Below are 20,204 nucleotides of genomic sequence, written 5' to 3'. Positions count from 1 at the left end.
ACTACCTAGTTAAAATAAATACAATCTTACCTGTAAAATAAAACCTAACCTCCCTTACAATAAAACCTAACATTACAATCAAATCAAATACATTAATCAAATACAATTATCTAAATTACAAACCCCCCCACTAAATTACACAAAATAAAAAAGCCCTATCAAAATAAAAAAGCCCCCCCAAAATAATAAAACCCCTAGCCTACACTAAACTGCCAATAGCCCTTAAAAGGGCCTTTTGCGGAGCATTGCCCCAAAGAAATCAGCTTTTTTACCTGGAAATAAAAATTATAAACACCCCCAACAGTAAAACCCACCACCCACCCAACCAAACCCAAACCCAACCAAACCTATCTAAATAACAGCCAATAGAATGCAAGCTCAATCCTATTGGTTGATTGGATCAGCCAATAGGATTGAAGTTCAATCCTAATGGCTGATTGCATCAGCCAATAGGATTTTTTCAACCTTAATTCCGATCAGTCAATCGGAATCTAAGGGACGCCATCTTGGATGACGTCACTTAAAGGTACCTTCATTCAAGAAGAAAACATCGATTGAAGAGGATGCTCCGCGCCGGATGTCTTGAAGATGGAGCCGCTCCGCGTCAGAAGGATGAAGATAGAAGATGCCGTCTGTATGAAGACTTCTGCCTGTCTGGAGGACCACTTTTGCCGGCTTCGTTGAGGACATCTTGCCGCTTGGATGAAGACTTCTCCCGGTAAGTGAATCTTCGGGGGTTAGTGTTAGGATTTTTTAAGGGTGTATTGGGTGGGTTTTATTTTTAGGTTAGGGCTTTGGGCCGCAATAGAGCTAAATGCCCTTTTAAGGGCAATGCTCATCCAAATGACCTTTTCAGGGCAATGGGGAACTTAGGTTTTTTTAGTTAGGTTTTTATTTGGGGGGTTGGTTGTGTGGGTGGTGGGTTTTACTGTTACGGGGGTTGTTTGTATTTTTTTTTACAGGTAAAAGAGCTGATTTCTTTGGGGAAAAGCCCCGCAAAAGGCCCTTTTAAGGGCTATTGGTAGTTTAGTTTAGGCTAGGTTTTTTTTTAATTTTGGGTGGGCTTTTTTATTTTGATAGGGCTATTAGATTAGATGTAATTAGTTTAAAGATCTTGTAATTTGTTTTTTATTTTCTGTAATTTAGTGTTTGTTTTTGCAATTTACCTAATTTAATTTAATTTAGTTAATTGTATTTAATTTAGTTAATTTATTTAATTGTAGTGTAAGGTTAGGTGTTAGTGTAACTCAGGTTAGGTTTTATTTTACAGGTAAATTTGTATTTATTTTAGCTAGGTAGTTATTAAATAGTTAATAACTATTTAGTAACTATTGTACCTAGTTTAAAATAAATACTAACTTGCCTGTAAAATAAAAATAAACCCTAAACTAGATACAATGTAACTATTAGTTATATTGTAGCTAGCTTAGGGTTTATTTTACAGGTATTTAGTTTTAAATAGGAATTATTTAGTAACTATTCTACCTAGTTAAAATAAATACAAACTTGCCTGTAAAATAAAAATAAACCCTAAGCTAGCTACAATGTAACTATTAGTTATATTGTAGCTAGCTTAGGGTTTATTTTATAGGTAAGTATTTTGTTTTAAATAGGAAATATTTAGGTAATGATAGTAATTTGTATTTAGATTTATTTCAATTATATTTAAGTTAGGGGAGTGTTAGGGTTAGACTTAGAATTAGGGGTTAATAAATATATTATAGCGGCGGCAACGTTGGGGGCGGCAGATTAGGGGTTAATAACATTATGTAGGTGTCGGCGATGTTGTGGGCAGCAGATTAGGGGTTAATAAATATAATGTAGGTGTCGGCGATGTTGGGGGCAGCAGATTAGGGGTTAATAAGTATAATGTAGGTGGAGGCGATGTCCGGAGCGGCAGATTAGGGGTTAATAAGTATAATGTAGGTGGCAGCAATGTCGGGGGCGGCAGATTAGGGGTTAATAAGTGTAAGATTAGGGGTGTTTAGACTCAGAGTTCATGTTAGGGTGTTAGGTGTAAACATAAAATGTGTTTCCCCATAGGAATCAATGGGGCTACTTTACTGAGCTTTACGCTGCTTTATTGCAGGTGTTAGAATTTTTCTCAGCTGGCTCTCTCCATTGATGTCTATGGGGAAATCGTGCATGAGCACGTACAACCAGCTCACCGCTGACTTAAGCAGCGCCGGTATTGGAGTGCGGTATGGAGCACAATTTTGCTCTACGCTCACTTCTTGCCTTTTACAGCCGGGTTTCTGAAAACCTGTAATACCAGAGCTGTAGGTAAGTGAGCGGTGACAATAACGTGCAAGTTAACACCGCACCCCTCATAACGCAAAACTCGTAATCTGGCCGTATGATAGCTACAATATAACTATTAGTTATATTGTAGCTTGCTTAGTTTTTTTTTACAGGTATGTATTTAGTTTTAAATAGGAATTATTTAGGTAATACTTGTAAGGTTTATTTAGCTTTATTTTAATTATATTTAAGTTAGGGGGTGTTAGGGTTAAACTTAGGGTTATGTTAGGGTTACGTTTAGGGGTTAATATATTTTTGTAGTGATGTGGAAGGTCAGAGGTTTAGGGGTTAATCATTTATTTTAGTATATTTTGTTGTGGGGGGCTTGCGGTTTAGTGGTTAATAGGTTTATTATAGTGGCGGTGTGGGCAGACGGCAGATTAGGGGTTAATAATATTTAAGTAGTGTTTGCGATGCGGGAGGGCGGCGGTTTAGGGGTTAATAGGTTTATTATAGTGGCGACGATGACGGGGAGCGGCGGAATAGTTGTTAATAATTTTATTTAGTGGCGGCGATGTCCGGAGCGGCAGATTAGGGGTAAATAATTTTATTTTAGTGGCAGCGATGCGGGAGGGCCTCGGTTTAGGGGTTAATGGGTAGTTTATGGGTGTTAGTGTACTTTTAAACACTTTAGTTATGAGTTTTATGCTAGAGCTTTGTAACGTAAAACTCATAACTACTGACTTTAGAATGCATTACGAATCTTGCGGGATAGGCTGTACCGCTTACTTTTTGGCATACAAAAAAAGCTTGTAATATCGGAGCTATGGAAGTCCCATTAAAATAAAGACTTTACGCAAATTGCGTAAGTTCATTTGCAGTACGGCAAAAAAAGTGTGCGGGACAGCTGTACATACAAGACTCGTAATAGCAGCGGTAGTAAAAAAGCAGCGTTATGAGCCTTAACGCTGCTTTTTTACTCATAATGCTAAACTCGTAATCTAGCCAAATGTGTTTGTTTTTCTGTAATTTAGCAATTTGTAATAATGTTTAATAGTATATTTAAATAATTTTAGTAGGCTTAAGTTTTTTATATGTAATTTAGTTTATTTAATTGGTAGTTTAATTTAATTGTAGTATAATAGTTAGGGTAGGTTAATTAATAGTTTAAAATTAGTTTATTTTAATTCTACAGGTAAGTTTAAATTTATTTTAAGATAGGGATGTGTCAGGGTTTTTTACCTGCTTTGTCTGCCATGTGCTGCTGGCAGCCCTTTTACTCACCTCTCTTGCTGACTCTGGTACATTGTGTGTGATGCTGCTCATTTCCTGCATGCCCTTTTATGGCCAGACTGGTGTACATCATCCATGTGAGACAGGTTGCAGTTTCAGAATTGTAATGTCATCACTTATTATTTAAAGGGCCTCTGTTCAGTATGCTTTGCCCTTGCGTTGTTTCAGACCTGTTTGTGAGAGTTCCAGTTGCTGTGTTTTACCTGGCTGTCTGACGTCCCTCCTGGTTCCTGATCCCTGGCTTGTTCCTGACTCTGCTGTTCTCCTTGTTCCTGATTCCGGCTCGTCTGACTACTCGTTTTGGCTCCTGACTCAGCTCGTCTGACTACCAGCTCTGGTTTTGACTCCTGGCTTGTTATTTGACTTGTGGACTTTTTATTATTTTTTGCTATTAATAAAGGTGTGATTATTTTTAAACTTCTGGTCTCAGTCTGATTCCTGGCACCCTGACATTATGCAAGGGACATGAATCTTGATGGTGCTAATAATCCACCTTTACCTACCATCATTTCCAGGATGGATGAACAGGATCACCGCTTGGATCAATTTGCACTAGCACTGCAAACCCTGCTGACTTACACTGCACATTTGGACCAAAGTGTTCCGCAAGTTATGGCTGTTCCTGTTTCCGCTGCTGCACCTAGTCATACCAGGAGCATGTCCGGTTCTGCACCTCTACCTCAGTGATATGGAGGTGATCCTATTCAGTGCAGAGGATTTTTGAACCAGGTGAACATTTACTTTGAGATGTTACCTCAGGCGTTTCCCTCTGACAGAGCTAAGGTGGGATTTCTCATCTCGTTACTCTCTGACACAGCTCTTGCCTGGGCTAATCCCTTGTGGGAGACTAATAAACCTGTGATTTCAAATTACCCTGAATTTGTGGCCTCCTTTCGAAGGGTATTTAATGTTCCGGCTCGCTCCTCCTCTGCTGCTAAATGACTCATGTCCATTCAGCAAGGTACGAGATCTGTTGCTCAGTATGCCATTGAGTTCCGTACGCTTGCCGCAGAGGTGAGTTGGAACAATGAAGCCCTCTTTGCCGCCTTCTTTCATGGGCTCTCTGATGCGATTAAAGACGAAGTTGCTGCCAGAGATTTACCAGAGGATCTCGAGGCTTTGGTGTCTTTTTTGATCCTAATTGACATCAAACTCATAGAGAGGCCCTCTTTCAAGGAGCGCTTGCGGAAGCCTCCTGTTCTGTTGTCTCCTACTTGTTTGTTCCCACTCATGCCTCCCTCTCCTCCCATGCCTCCTGGTCCCGAGTCACCAGGTATTGCAGAGCCAATGCAGTTGGGATTCAGGTGTCTCTCCGCGAAGGAGAGTGCCTTTAGGAGGAGGTTGGGGCTCTGCCGCTATTGTGGGTTACAGGGCCCCCTTTTGAAGCCTTGGCATACACGACCGGAAAGATGCTCACACCTAAGGTCCTGTCGGGGGCAGACCTTGGATGGTTTATACTCGTCCCCGGAACCGCTAAAGGAGAAACCTTTGGTCACGGTTGTCCTTTCCTGGATGGACTCCTCCATAGTCACCCAGGCACTTGTTGGTGCTGCGGGCTATTTCATTGACAGTGCTTTTGTATCAAAGCACTCCATTCCTGTTTTGCCTCAGTCTGTTCCACTTGCTATTGAGGCCATTGATGGCAGGCCCCTTCAGCCCGCACTCGTTACTTACGAGACCACTCCGTTATCCATGGCTGTTGGGGCTCTCCATTTTGAAACCCTCCAGTTCCAGGTGGTAAATTCTTCACATTTTCCAGTTGTTCTGGGTTATCCCTGGCTCCAAACGCACAATCCCAGTCTCGACTGGTGCAGGTTCGAAATTTTGTCGTGTATTTCCACATGTCTTCGGAAACCAGTTAAAGTCTTGTGCACTTCTTCGGTATCTTAATTGCCAGAGGAGTACCAAGAGTTCCTAGACGTTTTTGACAAGGTGCGTGCCGGTATGTTGCCTCCTCACTGGTCTTACGATTGTGCCATAGACCTGCAACCTGGAGCCATTCCTCCTCGGGGCCGGGTTTACCATCTGTCTGTTGCAGAGAATTGTGCGATGGAGGAGTTTGTTGCCGATGCCCTGTCACGGGGGATAATCCGCAAATCCTGCTCTCCTGCAGGGGCTGGCTTCTTCTTTGTGAAGAAAAAGGGTGGCAAGTTAAGACCATGCATCGATTATAGGGGTCTTAATCGCCTTACCATTAAGAATGCTTACCCTATTCCACTCATTACGAAACTCTTTGACCGCCTCAAGGGAGCTATGGTCTGTTTCTTAACTTAATTTGAGAGGAGCGTACAATCTTGTTAGGATCAAGGAGGGCCACGAATGAAAAACAGCATTTAACACCAGGAGCGGGCATTATGAGTATCTTGTAATGCCCTTTGGCCTATGTAATGCTCCTGCTGTTTTCCAGGAATTTATTAATGATGTCCTACGAGATATGTTGCAACAGTGTGTTGTGGTGTATTTAGACGATATCCTCATACACTCACCCACGCTTGAGGCTCATCGTTCCGATGTTACACGGGTTCTTCAGAGACTACATGAGAACAGCCTGTTTTGTAAACTTGAGAAATGTGAGTTCCATCAGACTCAAGTAACCTTCCTAGGTTATGTTATCTCAGTTGCAGGGTTCTCCATGGATCCTGACAAGTTGTCTGCAATTCTGCAGTGGCCTCGCCCAGTTGGTCTTCGGTCTATTCAATGTTTTTTGGTGTTCGCCAATTACTATAGAAAGTTTATAAAAAACTTTTCTTCCTTGGTCAAACCTATCACAGACATGACCCGTAAAGAGAATAATCCACTCCATTGGTCACCTACTGCCATTAAGGCCTTTGATAGTCTTAAGACTGCCTTTGCTGCTGCTCCAGTTCTGGCTCATCCTAAGCCTGCCCTGCCTTTCGTTCTTGAGGTTGATGCATCTGAGACTGGAGTAGGTGCCCTCTTGTCTCAACGTCCTATGCCTGAAGGTTCCTTGCATCCATGCGGTTTCTTCTCAAAGAAATTGTCTCCAGCGGAGTGCAATTATGAAATTGCCGACAGGGAATTACTGGCCATAATTTTGGCACTCAAGGAATGGAGGCATTTTCTCGAGGGTACTAGCGTACCAGTGCTCATTCTTACTGACCACAAGAATTTAACTTATCTATCTGAAGCAAAAGGTTTGTCGCCCCAACAGGCCAGATGGGCGTTATTTTTGTCTTGGTTTAACAATGTGGTCTCCTACCTGCCTGGTATTAAGAATGTTAGGGCTGTTGCCCTCTCTCGACAATTTTCGCCTCTGTCCAAGGAGGAGTCTGTACCTACTCCAGTTATACCTCCTGACCATATTTTGGCTACCATACGTACTAATTTGACTTTTCCCTTTGGGGAGGAGATCCTGGCTGCACAAACCATTGCACCTCCTGAGAAACCTAGTGGTAAGTGTTTTGTTCCTGAGAATCTTCGTACTAAACTTTTGCAAACTTACCACTAACCTAAAGCCGCAGGTTACCCAGGCAAGAAACAAATGATTTGGTCTGTCACTCGACAATTCTGATGGCCAGGTCTTCGTTCTGATGTTGTTGCGTATGTTTCCCCCTGCTCAGTTTGTGCACAGAATAAGACTCCTTGACGTCTTCCTGTGGGTCTTCTTCAACCTATTGCTAATGGTGAGCATCCTTGGACACATCTTTCCATGGACTTCATTGTCAAGCTACCTGTTTCCAATGGCAATACGGTTATCCTTACGGTGGTTGACCCTTTTTCTAAAATGTCACATTGCATTCCCTTGAAGAAGCTGCCTACCGCTCAGGAGCTTGCTTCAATTTTTGCCTGGGAGGTCTTCCGTTTACATGGGTTACCCAAGGAGATAGTGTCGGACCGGGATAGCCAGTTTGTCTCCAGATTTTGGAGTTCCATTTGTGCTCAAATTGGGATCCAGCTTTCCTTCTCCTCGGCATATGACCCTCAATCCAATGGGGCTGCGGAACGGTCTAATCAAGCTTTGGAACAGTTCCTCCGTTGCTTTGTCTCAGATCACTACAATAATTAGTCTGAACAGTTACCTTGGGCAGAGTTTGCTCGTAATAGTGCTATTAATGCTTCCTCCAAGTTATCCACGTTCATGGTGAATTATGGGTTTCAACCATCCTTGTTGCCCGATTCATTCATGTCTCAGGGTATTCAGGCTTTGGAAGAGCATCTCCGGCAACTCCGTTCCACATGGGTGCAGATTCAGGATTGCTTTCATCGTTCTATGCAGCGCCAAAAGTTCCAGGCTGATCGTAGGCGTCTGCCCGCGCCTTCCTACCAGGTTGGTGACAGTGTTTGGCTGTCCTCCCGCAACTTGAACCTTCATGTGCCTTGCAATAAACTGGCTCCCCATTATGTTGGTCCTTTTCGAATACTCCGACGGGTCAATCCTGTGGCCTACGCTCTTGACCTTCCTCCTGCATTGCGCATCTCCAATGTTTTTCATGTCTCCCTCTTGAAACCATTGGTTTGTAATCGGTTTACCACTGTGTTGCCTCGTCCCCATCCTATCTTTGTTGACAACCATGAAGAATATGAGGTCAGCAGCATTATTTACTCTCTTATGTCCAGGGGCCGCGTACAGTATTTGTTTCACTGGAGGGGTTACGGTCCCGAGGAGTGTTTATTGGTTCCCTCCTCTGATGTTCGTGCTCCCACCCTCCTCCGTGCCTTCCATGCCCATTTCCCCAATAAGCCTTTTGTCCTCCCGCGGGGAGGGGTCATTGAGGGGAGGGTACTGTCAGGGTTTTTTCCCTGCCTTGTTTGCCATGTGCTGCTGGCAGCCATTTTACTCACCTCTCTTGCTGACTCTGGTGCATTGTGTGTGATGCTGCTCATTTCCTGCATGCCCTTTTATGGCCAGACTGGTGTACATCATCCATGTGAGACAGGTTGCAGTCTCAGAATTGTGATGTCATCACTTATTATTTAAAGGGCCTCTGTTCAGTATGCTTTGCCCTTGCATTGTCTCAGACCTGTTTGTGAGAGTTCCAGTTCCTGTGTTTTACCTGGCTGTCTGACATCCCTCCTGGTTCCTGATCCCTGGCTTGTTCCTGCTGTTCTCCTTGTTCCTGATTCCGGCTCGTCTGACTACTCAATTTGGCTCCTGACTTGGCCCGTCTCACTACCAGCTCTGGTTTTGACTCCTGGCTTGTTATTTGACTTGTGGACTTATTATTATTTTTTGCTATTAATAAAGGTGTGATTATTTTTGCACTTCTTGTCTCATTCTGATTCCTGACACCCTGACAGGATGTTGTAATTTTAATTTAAAGTTAGGGGGTTGTTAGGTTTAGGGGTTAATAGCTTAATTTATTTTTTTGTGATGTGATGGGCTGACAGTTTAAGGGTTAATAGGTTTAGTTAGTGGTGGAGATGTGGGAGGCCAGATGTTTAGGGGTTAATTTGTTTATTTAGTGACAGCGGTGTCGGGGAGGGGCGGAATAGGGGTTAATACATTTTATTTAGGTTGAGGCGGTGTTTGGGAGTGACGGGATAGGGGTTAATAACTTTATTTAGGTTGCGGTAGTGTCGGGTAGCGGCGGGATAGGGGTTAAACATTTTAGTATAGTGGCAGCGTTTAGTGACAGGGTATAAATAAAGTTGGGAAAAAGCTGAATAGACGTGAGATCGATGACGGCTAGTTAACAACAGTTCGAGGCTCATCGTTCCATACTTGGTGCGCGTCTTTTTGCCAGCTTTTTTTTTATTAATAAGGAGAGCGTATTGAGATACGCGGCCGCGATGTTTGGCGAGCGAATTGGAGCCGGCGAATGCAACAAAGTTAAGGCTTTGATAAATATCTCCCTTTGTATCAATTTTTTTTATTCGTTCTCTTGGTATCCTCTTTTTAGTCTTGGAGTATTATTTAGATATGCTGTGAGCACCAATATGTTAACTAGTGTGTCTGTTCAGAGAGCCAGATGTGGATTGTATCATATAAACTGAGCCATTGCCAACACAATACAAATATCCACTCTCTGAGCTGACATGCTTTTTAAAATGCTGGTGCTCACAGAATATCTAGATATGTTCCTTGCACAATAAAACTTCCTGAAACAGACATATTTTACTAGAAGCATTATTGCTAACATAAGTGTACTGCAAAACAAGATTATATTTAGAAAATCGTGTGTTTTTAAATTGTGGCTGGAATTTCATTTGTAAAGTTATTTTTATCAAAAAGCTAAAGGGATTTTAAAATGGTAATGTCCTTCAATAAAACAGCCTAGGGTCAAATATCTCTGAATAACAAACACATACCATGCTGTTTGAACATATCTATTTTTATTAAGTTATGTAAATTGTTGAATAATTTCATCTCAGTCTTTGAAAGTATTTATACATTTAGACATTTTTATTATAAGTTAAAATAAATGTTTTACAACTGAGTGCTCAGTGTGGGCAGGACAATGTGCTATAGGTACACAAGGAAGACTTACTGTGTTGATTGATGAGCATACGGAAGGAAATTCGGTTTGTATAGAACCTGTCCAGAAAGTACTGAATGTTACTGCTGACAAATGGATCAAATCCATATTTCTCTTTGTATTCTATCACTCCTTGAGCCATAGTTGGAACCACATCATTATGTCTGTTTCTCACTTGTATAAGGACATTTAAAAAGCTGTAAAAAAAGAAGTGAAAAACAGAATTTATACTTACTGCCAAGATGTCCATAACATGTGGGATTTATTTCCTGCCACCAGGAGGAAGTCAGGGAACCCTCATAAGAGCGTTAATTCCTACCACCTCCTCTACCCACTCAGTTTACGTATAGCTGAGCAAAGGAGAGGGATAGAAAATGAAGGAAAGACAGAAAGCAGGGTTAAGAGGTGCAAATTAAAACTATCGCCCATCTAGTAAAAATGCGGGCGGGTCCAATGTACTATCCTCATCCTGAAAGAAAGAGATTTAGCTGTAATTTTAAATTATGTTTTCTTTCATATGATGAGGAGAGTCCATAGGTGTCCATAACATGTAGGATACAATACCGAAGCTGAAAGTCCATGTTAAGGATGGGTGGGACACAATGATGACAGTTCCTATTTGCCGAACACTGCAGCCTCAAGGACTTTCCTGCCAAAAGCAGCTTCAGAAAAAGGAATAAATATCAAAAAAGAAAAAATGTAAAACAGGTATGAAGAGAAGACCAAGTTGCTGCCTTGCAAATCTGTACCAAGGAGGCAACATTTTATTTACAAGTAGTAAATACAGATCTAGCAGAATGAGCAGTTACTCTTTTTGGAGGCAGTTTTCGTGCAACCAGGTAAGTCTTACAAATAGTCTGTTTTAGCCATGATGCCAAGGTCACCACTGTAGTCTTTTGACCCTTTCTGGGACCTGAAAAGTGGACAAACAAGCTAAAAGACTGACTAAAGTCTTTAGTAGCTTGAAAATAGAATTTTAAGGCTCTGACTACATCCAAATTGTCATGTATGTGTTACTTAGGGTTAGAAGGATTTGGTCACAAAGAAGGAACAACAATTTCCTGATTAATATTTCTAAAGACACTACCTTCGATAGAAAAGCATATTTAGTCTGGAGGACTGTTTTATCTTGATTAAAAATTTAAGAAGGGGAGATTAGAAGACAGGGCAGATAAGTCATGAAAAGAAAAAATGGTAGAAAGAAATAGAACCTTCCATGACAATAACTTTAGGTTCAAGGAGTGCAGAGGTTCAAAGGGGGGACCTTGCAGAACAGAAAGAACCAGATTCAAACTCCAAGGGGGAGAATCGGGTCTAATAATAGGGTGAATTCTCACAAAGTCTTGGACAAAAGTTTTAACATCAAGTAATTTTACCAGTTTTTTGTAAAACAAAACCTATAATAGTGAAATTTAAAGAACTAGCCAATAATCCCTTATCTAGCCCATCTTGAAGGAACTGAATAATTCTAGGGATTCTAAACGTTTTCCAAGAGAAACCTCTAGAAGAACACCAAAGTAAGTAAACTTTCCAAATCTTATGATAAAGTTTCTGCCTAACAGGCTTTCTGGCTTGCAGTAAAGTAGAGATAACAGAATCTGAGAAACCTCTGTTTTTGAGAACTAGTTGTTCAACCTCTACACCATCTAATTCATAGATTTGAGATCCTGATAATACACGGATCCATGAGACAGCAGATCTTTCCTTAGGGGTACAGCCCATGGAGGAAGAAATTACATCTGTATATGGTCTGCGTACCAAGCTCTGCGGAGCCACTCTGAAGCTATAAGAATTAAAGAAGTCAATACCTGTTTGATTCTTGCAATGACTCTTGGAAGAAGAACAAATGGAGGAAATAGATAGGTCATACAAAAGTTCCAAGAGCAGACTAGACCATCTATCATGTGAGCCCTTGGATCTCTTGACCTGGCGCAATAAACAAAACGTTTGCAGTTCAATCTGGACGCCATGAGATCTATTTCTGAAAGATCCCACCTCAGGACTAATTGATCAAACACGTCCTGAAGAAGAGACCATTCCCCTGGATGGACAGACTGACAACTTAGGTATTCTGCTTCCCAGTTGTTCACTCCCAGAATGAGAATGTGAGATACCTCTTGCATAGCTAAGAGACTTTGATGTTGTCTGACTGGAATCAAATTAATTGTTTATGTTTGAGAAGGGGACAAGATTGAAGGCCCTGAAGTTCTAGGATGTTGATAGGTAACCCTCCTCCAGTGGGGACCATTCTTCCTGCACCCATCGAAACTCCCAAACGCGCCACAGCCCATCAGACTTGTATTCGTAGTGACTATGGTCCAGATAGGCAGAGGAAAAGAAGCTCCAAGGGTCAAATAGGGACTTTCCCTCCACCATGAGAGAGATTGTTTGACTGAAGAACTGAGCTCTATCTGCTGTTCCAGAAAGAAACAATCCTTTGACCAGTGTTGAAGCATGGACAATTGGAGAGGACGAAGATGAAAATGAGTAGAAGGTACCACGTCTGATGCTGCTACCATAAGACCCACTACTTCCATACATTGTGCTACAGATGGAGAATGAGCCATCTTCAGGAAAAGAAAGGCAGTCTGAAGTTGGGTTCTGCAAAGCTCCATGAAAAATAAGCGCATTTGAACCAAGTCTATTATCACGTCCAGAAAGAACACCCTTGTGGTTTGTGATAATGAACTTTAGTTGACATGATTTCCCATTCACGTTCCTGAAGGAAAGATAACATTCTGTGGGTATGAGCAATAGGCAGAGAAAGAGATGGAGCTTGGGCCAAGATATCGTCCAAATAAGAAGTCGCAGAGATTCCCTGAGCTATGATCACTGCTAAGAGAGCCCCTAAAACATTTGTGAAGATGCAAGGGGTGGTGGCCAGAATGAAGGGAAGGGCCACAAATTGGTAATTCTTGTTGAGAAAAGCAAACCTTAGAAACTGGAATAGCATCCTTGTGAATTGGAATATGCAGATATGGATCCTTTAAATCTATAGTTGTCATTAATTGACCATCCTGAATTGGAGGCAAGATGGTATAGGTGGTTCCCATTTTGAAAGAGGTTACCCCAACAAATTTGTTCAGAGTTTTTAGGTCCAGAATAGGAAGATAAGTTCCTTCCTTCTTTGGGACAATGAAGAGGCTGGAGTAGAAACCGTGAACCTGTTGAGATATTGGAACAGGTTGGCTCACTTCCATATCCTCTAAGTCTTGAACACATTGAACAAAGACAGCTGCCTTTAAAGGATCCTATGAAACGTGAGTCAAATGAAACCATTGCCATGGAGGTCTGATGTTCATGTAGATTTCCAGGATTTTTGGAGGATTCAGACTTTTGAACTCTAGGGAAGCGAAAGGAACAACAACTATTTGTTTGTTTGTACTTCCCCTTAGATATCTTGTCCTGAGGAACAAAAGCACCCTTTTGCCCCAGCAACAGTTTTGATAATATAATCCAATTCTGATTTAAAAAGTATCTACCCTTCAAAAGTGACTGATAATAGTCTATTCTCAAAAACCATGTCAGCTGACCAAGATTTAAGCCATATAGCTTTCCATTAGCCATTTTAAGGCCTTTAATGCAGTTGGTAATATCCTCAGAAGATTAATCAGAAACCATCTGAGAAAGAGAATCACACCAGAAGGATGCCGCAGCGGCCACACAGGTGACTGTAACTTCAGGTCTAAGCTGAAGAGCTGATTGGGAGAATAATTTCCTAAGCAAGGACTCAGATTTGCAATCCATTGGAACCTTAAAGGAAGAACTATCCTCCATAGGAATTTCAGTGCGTCTAGCTAAGGTGGAAATAGCTCAATCAACCTTAGTAACTACTTCCCAAGCAGTTAAATTCATCTCTGAAAGTGGATACATTTTTTAACCTGTTAAAGGTGCAAAAGGAATGCCTGGTTTCTTCCATTCTTAGGCAGTTTAGGCGGAGCTTTAAAAACTTGGATTCTATTTGTTTACATTTTTGGAATCCTCTGGAATTGGTTCTTATAGTTGCAAGGTATTCACAACTTCCTGAAGTAGGAAGTGGATATGGTCCACTTTAAATCTAATATGGGATCAGCCTCAGGCTCAGGCATAGGATTAAGGTGCTCAGAGGAAACTTCACCCTCAGAATTCTCAGACAGAGACTCAGCCACATCAGAGTTTTGTAAGGTTTGTGGTTACGGAGCCTGGGGGATAAAACCCTGCATATTACAGGTAGTGTGAGGTAAATCTCCTAATTTTCACTTACCCTTACTTGGTTTAGGGATAGCCGCTAAAATATCTGTCATATTTTTGAATACTGGATTTAAACTCTGGAGAAAAGTCAGTAGAATCCCACTGGGCCACAAAATCGAACATGGGCACTAAATGTTTGCCATGTGTTATACTGACAGGATTATGGCTTGCAAATAATCTGGTTAATGTGGTCCATAAACAGGGAAAAAGAACTGCAGAAAGTTTCTGGGATGCAGTATGTTCCCTAAGGGTCCCTTCTAATGAGTCAGTCAAATTAAGTGGGTGTACAGACATGACTGCAAACCAATAAGCAAAACTGCAGGTAATTGGAAATAAAGATATATTCCAAAACTTTATATTATCAGTGTATTTGCACAAAATACAAACCGCCTATAAGAAACCTCTCAGAACCCTAGAACAAAAGACTTTCCCTCAGAAAAAAATAAAAAAATTTCATTACCCACCCCCTCAGAAGTTCCCGTGACACCTGAGGGCAATTATGGCTGAGAGATTTATCCGTGAGAATATAAACATGCCATAATTTAGGTAATCCATTAACCCTGCTTCACTCAGAATCTTGGAGAAATTATCCTGAAATCTTCCCTGTTTGAAGATGGAAAAAGGGTACTGGGTCTGAAGTCAGGTCTGAGCTCCCAATAAATAATTAGATAGAAAATAATACAATCTTGCTTGCAGTGCACTTCTCTCAATCTCTCTCCTAAGAGGCCAAAAACAAACTTTGTAGGGAGAGGAGGTGGGAGGGATTAAATCTCTTGTGAGGGTTCTTCTTGGTGGCAGGAAATATATCCCGCATGTTATGGACACCTGTTGACTCTCCACATAATACGAAAGAAAAGATTTATAGTGATACAGTCACAGTCACACTAGAAAATGATGAATCTAAACAAACTATATTTACTAGCTGTAGAGAAATCATAATTATCAAAATTGAAAAAGTCTAATAATTAAATAGTATGAAATTTGCACCTATAAGAGCACGATCTTAACTTAAAATAGTTTTACATGATCATGTCTAGTACTCGGGAAAGTTATACTGATACATAAATATTATCAAGCTTAAAAGCTTAGAGATTATAAAACCTATAAAAAAATAAAAATGTTTTTTGCAGACACACTAAAATGTATCATAGTTATAGATTTAACAAGTACAACCCATGAACCTAGATGACTGGTGAAGTGGAGGGCTGAGTAAGGAGGGTGTGACGATACACCACGCCTTTAGTTCAACTTGGATAAAAGGCAATGTATATATTACGCTACATGCCACTACGGCATTGAGATTATTAAAACCATATACAATTGAAAGGACGGTATATATTTTTTTTCAGTTTTAAATTGTTTTATTGAAGAAGAATTCTCATGACAAAGAGAAAAATAGAAAAATAAAAGTGTGATACAGGAATCAAAGTCAAGGACTCACAGGTCCTTTACAAAATTTTACAGATAAACAATGAATAGGGTATAACAGATGAAAAAATATTAAGGACTCATAGGTCCTCTGTAGACAAATTCACATAAGTCAAACAATTACATTTTTAGTAAGGAACTTATGTGTTTACAAGGAAACACAACATAGTTACTGAAGTTTAAGAGGAGAAATAGGGGGTGGGAAATGGGGAGGGTAAGGGAACGGTGAGGGGAAAGGAGAAAGGGAACAAGGCGGGAGTTTTACGACTTGATTTACCCAGTGGCTGTGACATTGGGTTTCCACAAAGTATGTAATCTCGCTCCCCAGTCCACTCAAATATGCTCAAAATGTCTGACTTGTTTAATGAGTAAAAGATACTCTTTTCCATAGTATAAATGTATGCCATGTAGTTAAGGATTTTGGGCCAACTTGGCGGTGAGGTTTCTTTCCAAGATTTGGCTATGGCTGCTTTAACTGTGACAAATAAGTAGATACAGAGGTAGGAGTGGTGTATGGGGAGAGTATGAGTTCCAATATAAAGGAGAGCAAGGGCTGGTGTTCTGGGTAGGGGGATGCCCAGTTTGGATAGTGTGAGGAAGCAGGTGTTCCATAGCGGTCTAATTTTGGGGCAATCCCACCAGATATGCATAGTGTCACCAATGTGACCACAATTGCACCAGCACATAGGGGAGGCAGCGGCGTACATTTTAGCTAAACCTGTGGGGATATAGCACCAGTGTGTTAGTATTTTGTGGTATGTCTCCAGCAAGGTAATACAGTGGCTAACCTTTTTGTTAGTGTAAAGGTGTATTGCCACGTTTTAGTAGGAATGGTATTGTTTAAATTAATCGCCCATCTCAGTAAGTGGGGAGTGTTGTGTCGCCTATCAAGGCTTAGTGTATAGAAAGAGGTTTACGAAGTCTGTTGCTTTGTTTCCAAGTGGCTTCCCAAATGGTAAGGGGGTGGGATGATTCAGGCCTGAATCCCCAACTAACTAAAAAGCTTTTTAATCTGGTAAATTCAAAGGTCATATAGCGTGAAATAGTCTTCCCTAATCTCGTCAAGTGTGCGAAAGCGGTCTTGTGGAGGAGGAATCCAAAAGTCTGAGACAGTCTGGACGCCCGTATGGGACCACTGATGTGTGTGTGTTTCTGGGAGTCCTGTCTTGGATAATCGTATTGGAGATATCAAGAGATCTACAACAATGTGGGGGGTCCAGATCAAATATTTTAGATGTATGTGGTTAGGTAAAGAAGCTTGCTCAATAGCTTTCTATTTGCTTAAAAAATTAAGTGCTCCCCATTGAGATACAGGGAGTGCAGAATTATTAGGCAAATGAGTATTTTGACCACATCATCCTCTTTATGTATGTTGTCTTACTCTAAGCTATATAGGCTCGAAAGCCTACTACCAATTAAGCATATTAGGTGATGTGCATCTCTGTAATGAGAAGGGGTGTGGTCTAATTACATCAACACCCTATATCAGGTGTGCATAATTATTAGGCAACTTCCTTTCCTTTGGCAAAATGGGTCAAAAGAAGGACTTGACAGGCTCAGAAAAGTTAAAAATAGTGAGATATCTTGCAGAGGGATGCAGCACTCTTAAAATTGCAAAGCTTCTGAAGCGTGATCATCGAACAATCAAGCGTTTCATTCAAAATAGTCAACAGGGTCGCAAGAAGCGTGTGGAAAAACCAAGGCGCAAAATAACTGCCCATGAACTGAGAAAAGTCAAGCGTGCAGCTGCCAAGATGCCACTTGCCACCAGTTTGGCCATATTTCAGAGCTGCAACATCACTGGAGTGCCCAAAAGCACAAGGTGTGCAATACTCAGATACATGGCCAAGGTAAGAAAGGCTGAAAGACGACCACCACTGAACAAGACACACAAGCTGAAACGTCAAGACTGGGCCAAGAAATATCTCAAGACTGATTTTTCTAAGGTTTTATGGACTGATGAAATGAGAGTGAGTCTTGATGGGCCAGATGGATGGGCCCGTGGCTGGATTGGTAAAGGGCAGAGAGCTCCAGTCCGACTCAGACGCCAGCAAGGTGGAGGTGGAGTACTGGTTTGGGCTGGTATCATCAAAGATGAGCTTGTGGGGCCTTTTCGGGTTGAGGATGGAGTCAAGCTCAACTCCCAGTCCTACTGCCAGTTTCTGGAAGCAGTGGTACAGGAAGAAGTCTGCATCCTTCAAGAAAAACATGATTTTCATGCAGGACAAGGCTCCATCACACGCGTCCAAGTACTCCACAGCGTGGCTGGCAAGAAAGGGTATAAAAGAAGAAAATCTAATGACATGGCCTCCTTGTTCACCTGATTTGAACCCCTTTGAGAACCTGTGGTCCATCATCAAATGTGAGATTTACAAGGAGGGAAAACAGTACACCTCTCTGAACAGTGTCTGGGAGGCTGTGGTTGCTGCTGCACGCAATGTTGATGGTGAACAGATCAAAACACTGACAGAATCCATGGATGGCAGGCTTTTGAGTGTCCTTGCAAAGAAAGGTGGCTATATTGGTCACTGATTTGTTTTTGTTTTGTTTTTGAATGTCAGAAATGTATATTTGTGAATGTTGAGATGTTATATTGGTTTCACTGGTAAAAATAAATAATTGAAATGGGTATATATTTGTTTTTTGTTAAGTTGCCTAATAATTATGCACAGTAATAGTCACCTGCACACACAGATATCCCCCTAAAATAGCTATAACTAAAAACAAACTAAAAACTACTTCCAAAACTATTCAGCTTTGATATTAATGAGTTTTTTGGGTTCATTGAGAACATGGTTGTTGTTCAATAATAAAATTAATCCTCAAAAATACAACTTGCCTAATAATTCTGCACTCCCTGTATATGCATGAGCATAGCTCCCTCATAATATCTAACCATGGAGGGGGAGGCCAAGCCACCAGATCTTATCGGGTTTTGTTAGATTTTATGAGCCACTCTAGGGGATTTATTTAGCCATATGTACTTAGTGAACTCATTTTGAAATTGTAAAAGTAGGTGTTTTCGTTTTCTTATTGGAAGGCATCTGAAGAGATAAGTGATTTTGGGAAGGAATTACATTTTTAAAGCTGTTATTTGGCCTATCCAAGATATGGAGTCATAATTCCATGTATTTTTTTAGGGCTCGTAATTCAGTTAAAGGGACACTATAACCAAAAATCAACTTAGCATAAATCAATTAAAAGTTTTGAAAAAATACACTTTTCAAATCACTCTTATTTTTAAAAATTAACCTTTTCGCCGGTATTATATTCAATTTTTTAATATTTTCCAAACCCACTCAGTGGGTAACGTTGCTGGGTGTCCAATCCGGGCGGAGAACCCAGGTTTGAATATGGCGGCACTTAGCTGAAATGCGCATGCGCAGACTTGTACAACGTCATTGGATAATATTGGCTTCAGAAGCAGATGCGTGAGCTTAAGGGACGTAATGCGCATGCACAAGCCAACAATTAAATATTAATAATATGCAACTAGACGGCCGCCGATTGGAGAAAGCAATGAATGATTGCACAGCCCATATTAGTGGGTTGTCGTCAAGACTAAAAATATAAAAACATTTTTTAATATGTCAAACGGATCGTTTCACATTGAAAGTAAGTGCATTTTGTTAGTCTTATATTGAAAAATGTTTTTATATATTCGTTGTACATACAAAAAATCTTTTTACAGTAATCCTTTAATAAAGGGAGGAAGTTTTCTTTAATTAGCTGGGGTATATTGTTGGAAAGTTTTATGCCAATATGTGTAACGTGTGTATCAGTCCAGTTAACTTAGTATGTATTATGTAGAGACAGTACTTGGTCTTGGGGAATGTCTTTAGTATAAATTTCTGTCTTAGTTAAGTTAAGTTTGTATAAAGACAAATTTCCAAAGGTGTTAAGGTTGGTCATAAGTCTGGGCAATGTATTGATCGGGTCCGCTGAATGAACTGTCACGTCATCCGTGAAGAGGGAGTTTTTATGGGTCATTCCAAATAAGGTAATCACATCTATAAGTTTATCAGAGCGAATTTGTTCTGCAAGGGGCGCAATTGCCAATGCGAACAAGAGGGGCGAGAGGGGACAGCCCTGTCTTGTGCCATTGGAAATCATGAAGGGAGGGGAGTGAAATCCTAGTCCTTTAACTGTAGCCGTGGGTGTAGAATATATGGCTTGAATGGCCAGTATTATCTCTGTAGGGAAACCAAAGATTTTCAGGACTTCCCATAGGTATTTCCATCTTACCCGATCAAAGACCTTTTCAGCATCCAGAGAAATGACTGAAAAGGGTCTATTAAGTCTAGTTGATTCAATGAGTATATTTAGAAGGCATCTCTCGTATTGTCTGGTCCTTCACAGTGGGGTATGAAACCTGCTTGGTCAAGATTAATGAGATGAGGGAGTAATTTAGAGATGTGATTTGCTAAGAGTTTGGCATATACTTTTACATCTACATTTATGAGGGATATGGGTCTGTAATTAGAATATAAAGATGGGTCTTTTTGTTGCTTGGGAATGGTGACTATTGTGGCTTAGAGGAATTCTATATTGAAAGTTCCTTTTTCCCTGGCTAGA

General features: G+C 40.8%; 1 protein-coding gene across 1 annotated transcript in view; it reads right to left on the bottom strand.

Moving 5' to 3' along the window:
• PDK3 (pyruvate dehydrogenase kinase 3) overlaps nucleotides 1-20,204 on the bottom strand; it is a 301,385-nt gene that overhangs the window by 94,463 nt on the left and 186,718 nt on the right. The window contains exon 4 of the mRNA XM_053706421.1: nucleotides 9,984-10,168. Within this exon, the coding sequence (XP_053562396.1) occupies nucleotides 9,984-10,168 (185 nt within the window). The remainder of the gene's footprint in view (nucleotides 1-9,983; nucleotides 10,169-20,204) is intronic.

The sequence above is a fragment of the Bombina bombina genome, chromosome 3, assembly GCF_027579735.1.
Source record: "Bombina bombina isolate aBomBom1 chromosome 3, aBomBom1.pri, whole genome shotgun sequence".
NCBI classification, from domain to species: Eukaryota; Metazoa; Chordata; class Amphibia; order Anura; family Bombinatoridae; genus Bombina; species Bombina bombina.
This window is presented reverse-complemented; position numbering and strand designations above follow the sequence as displayed.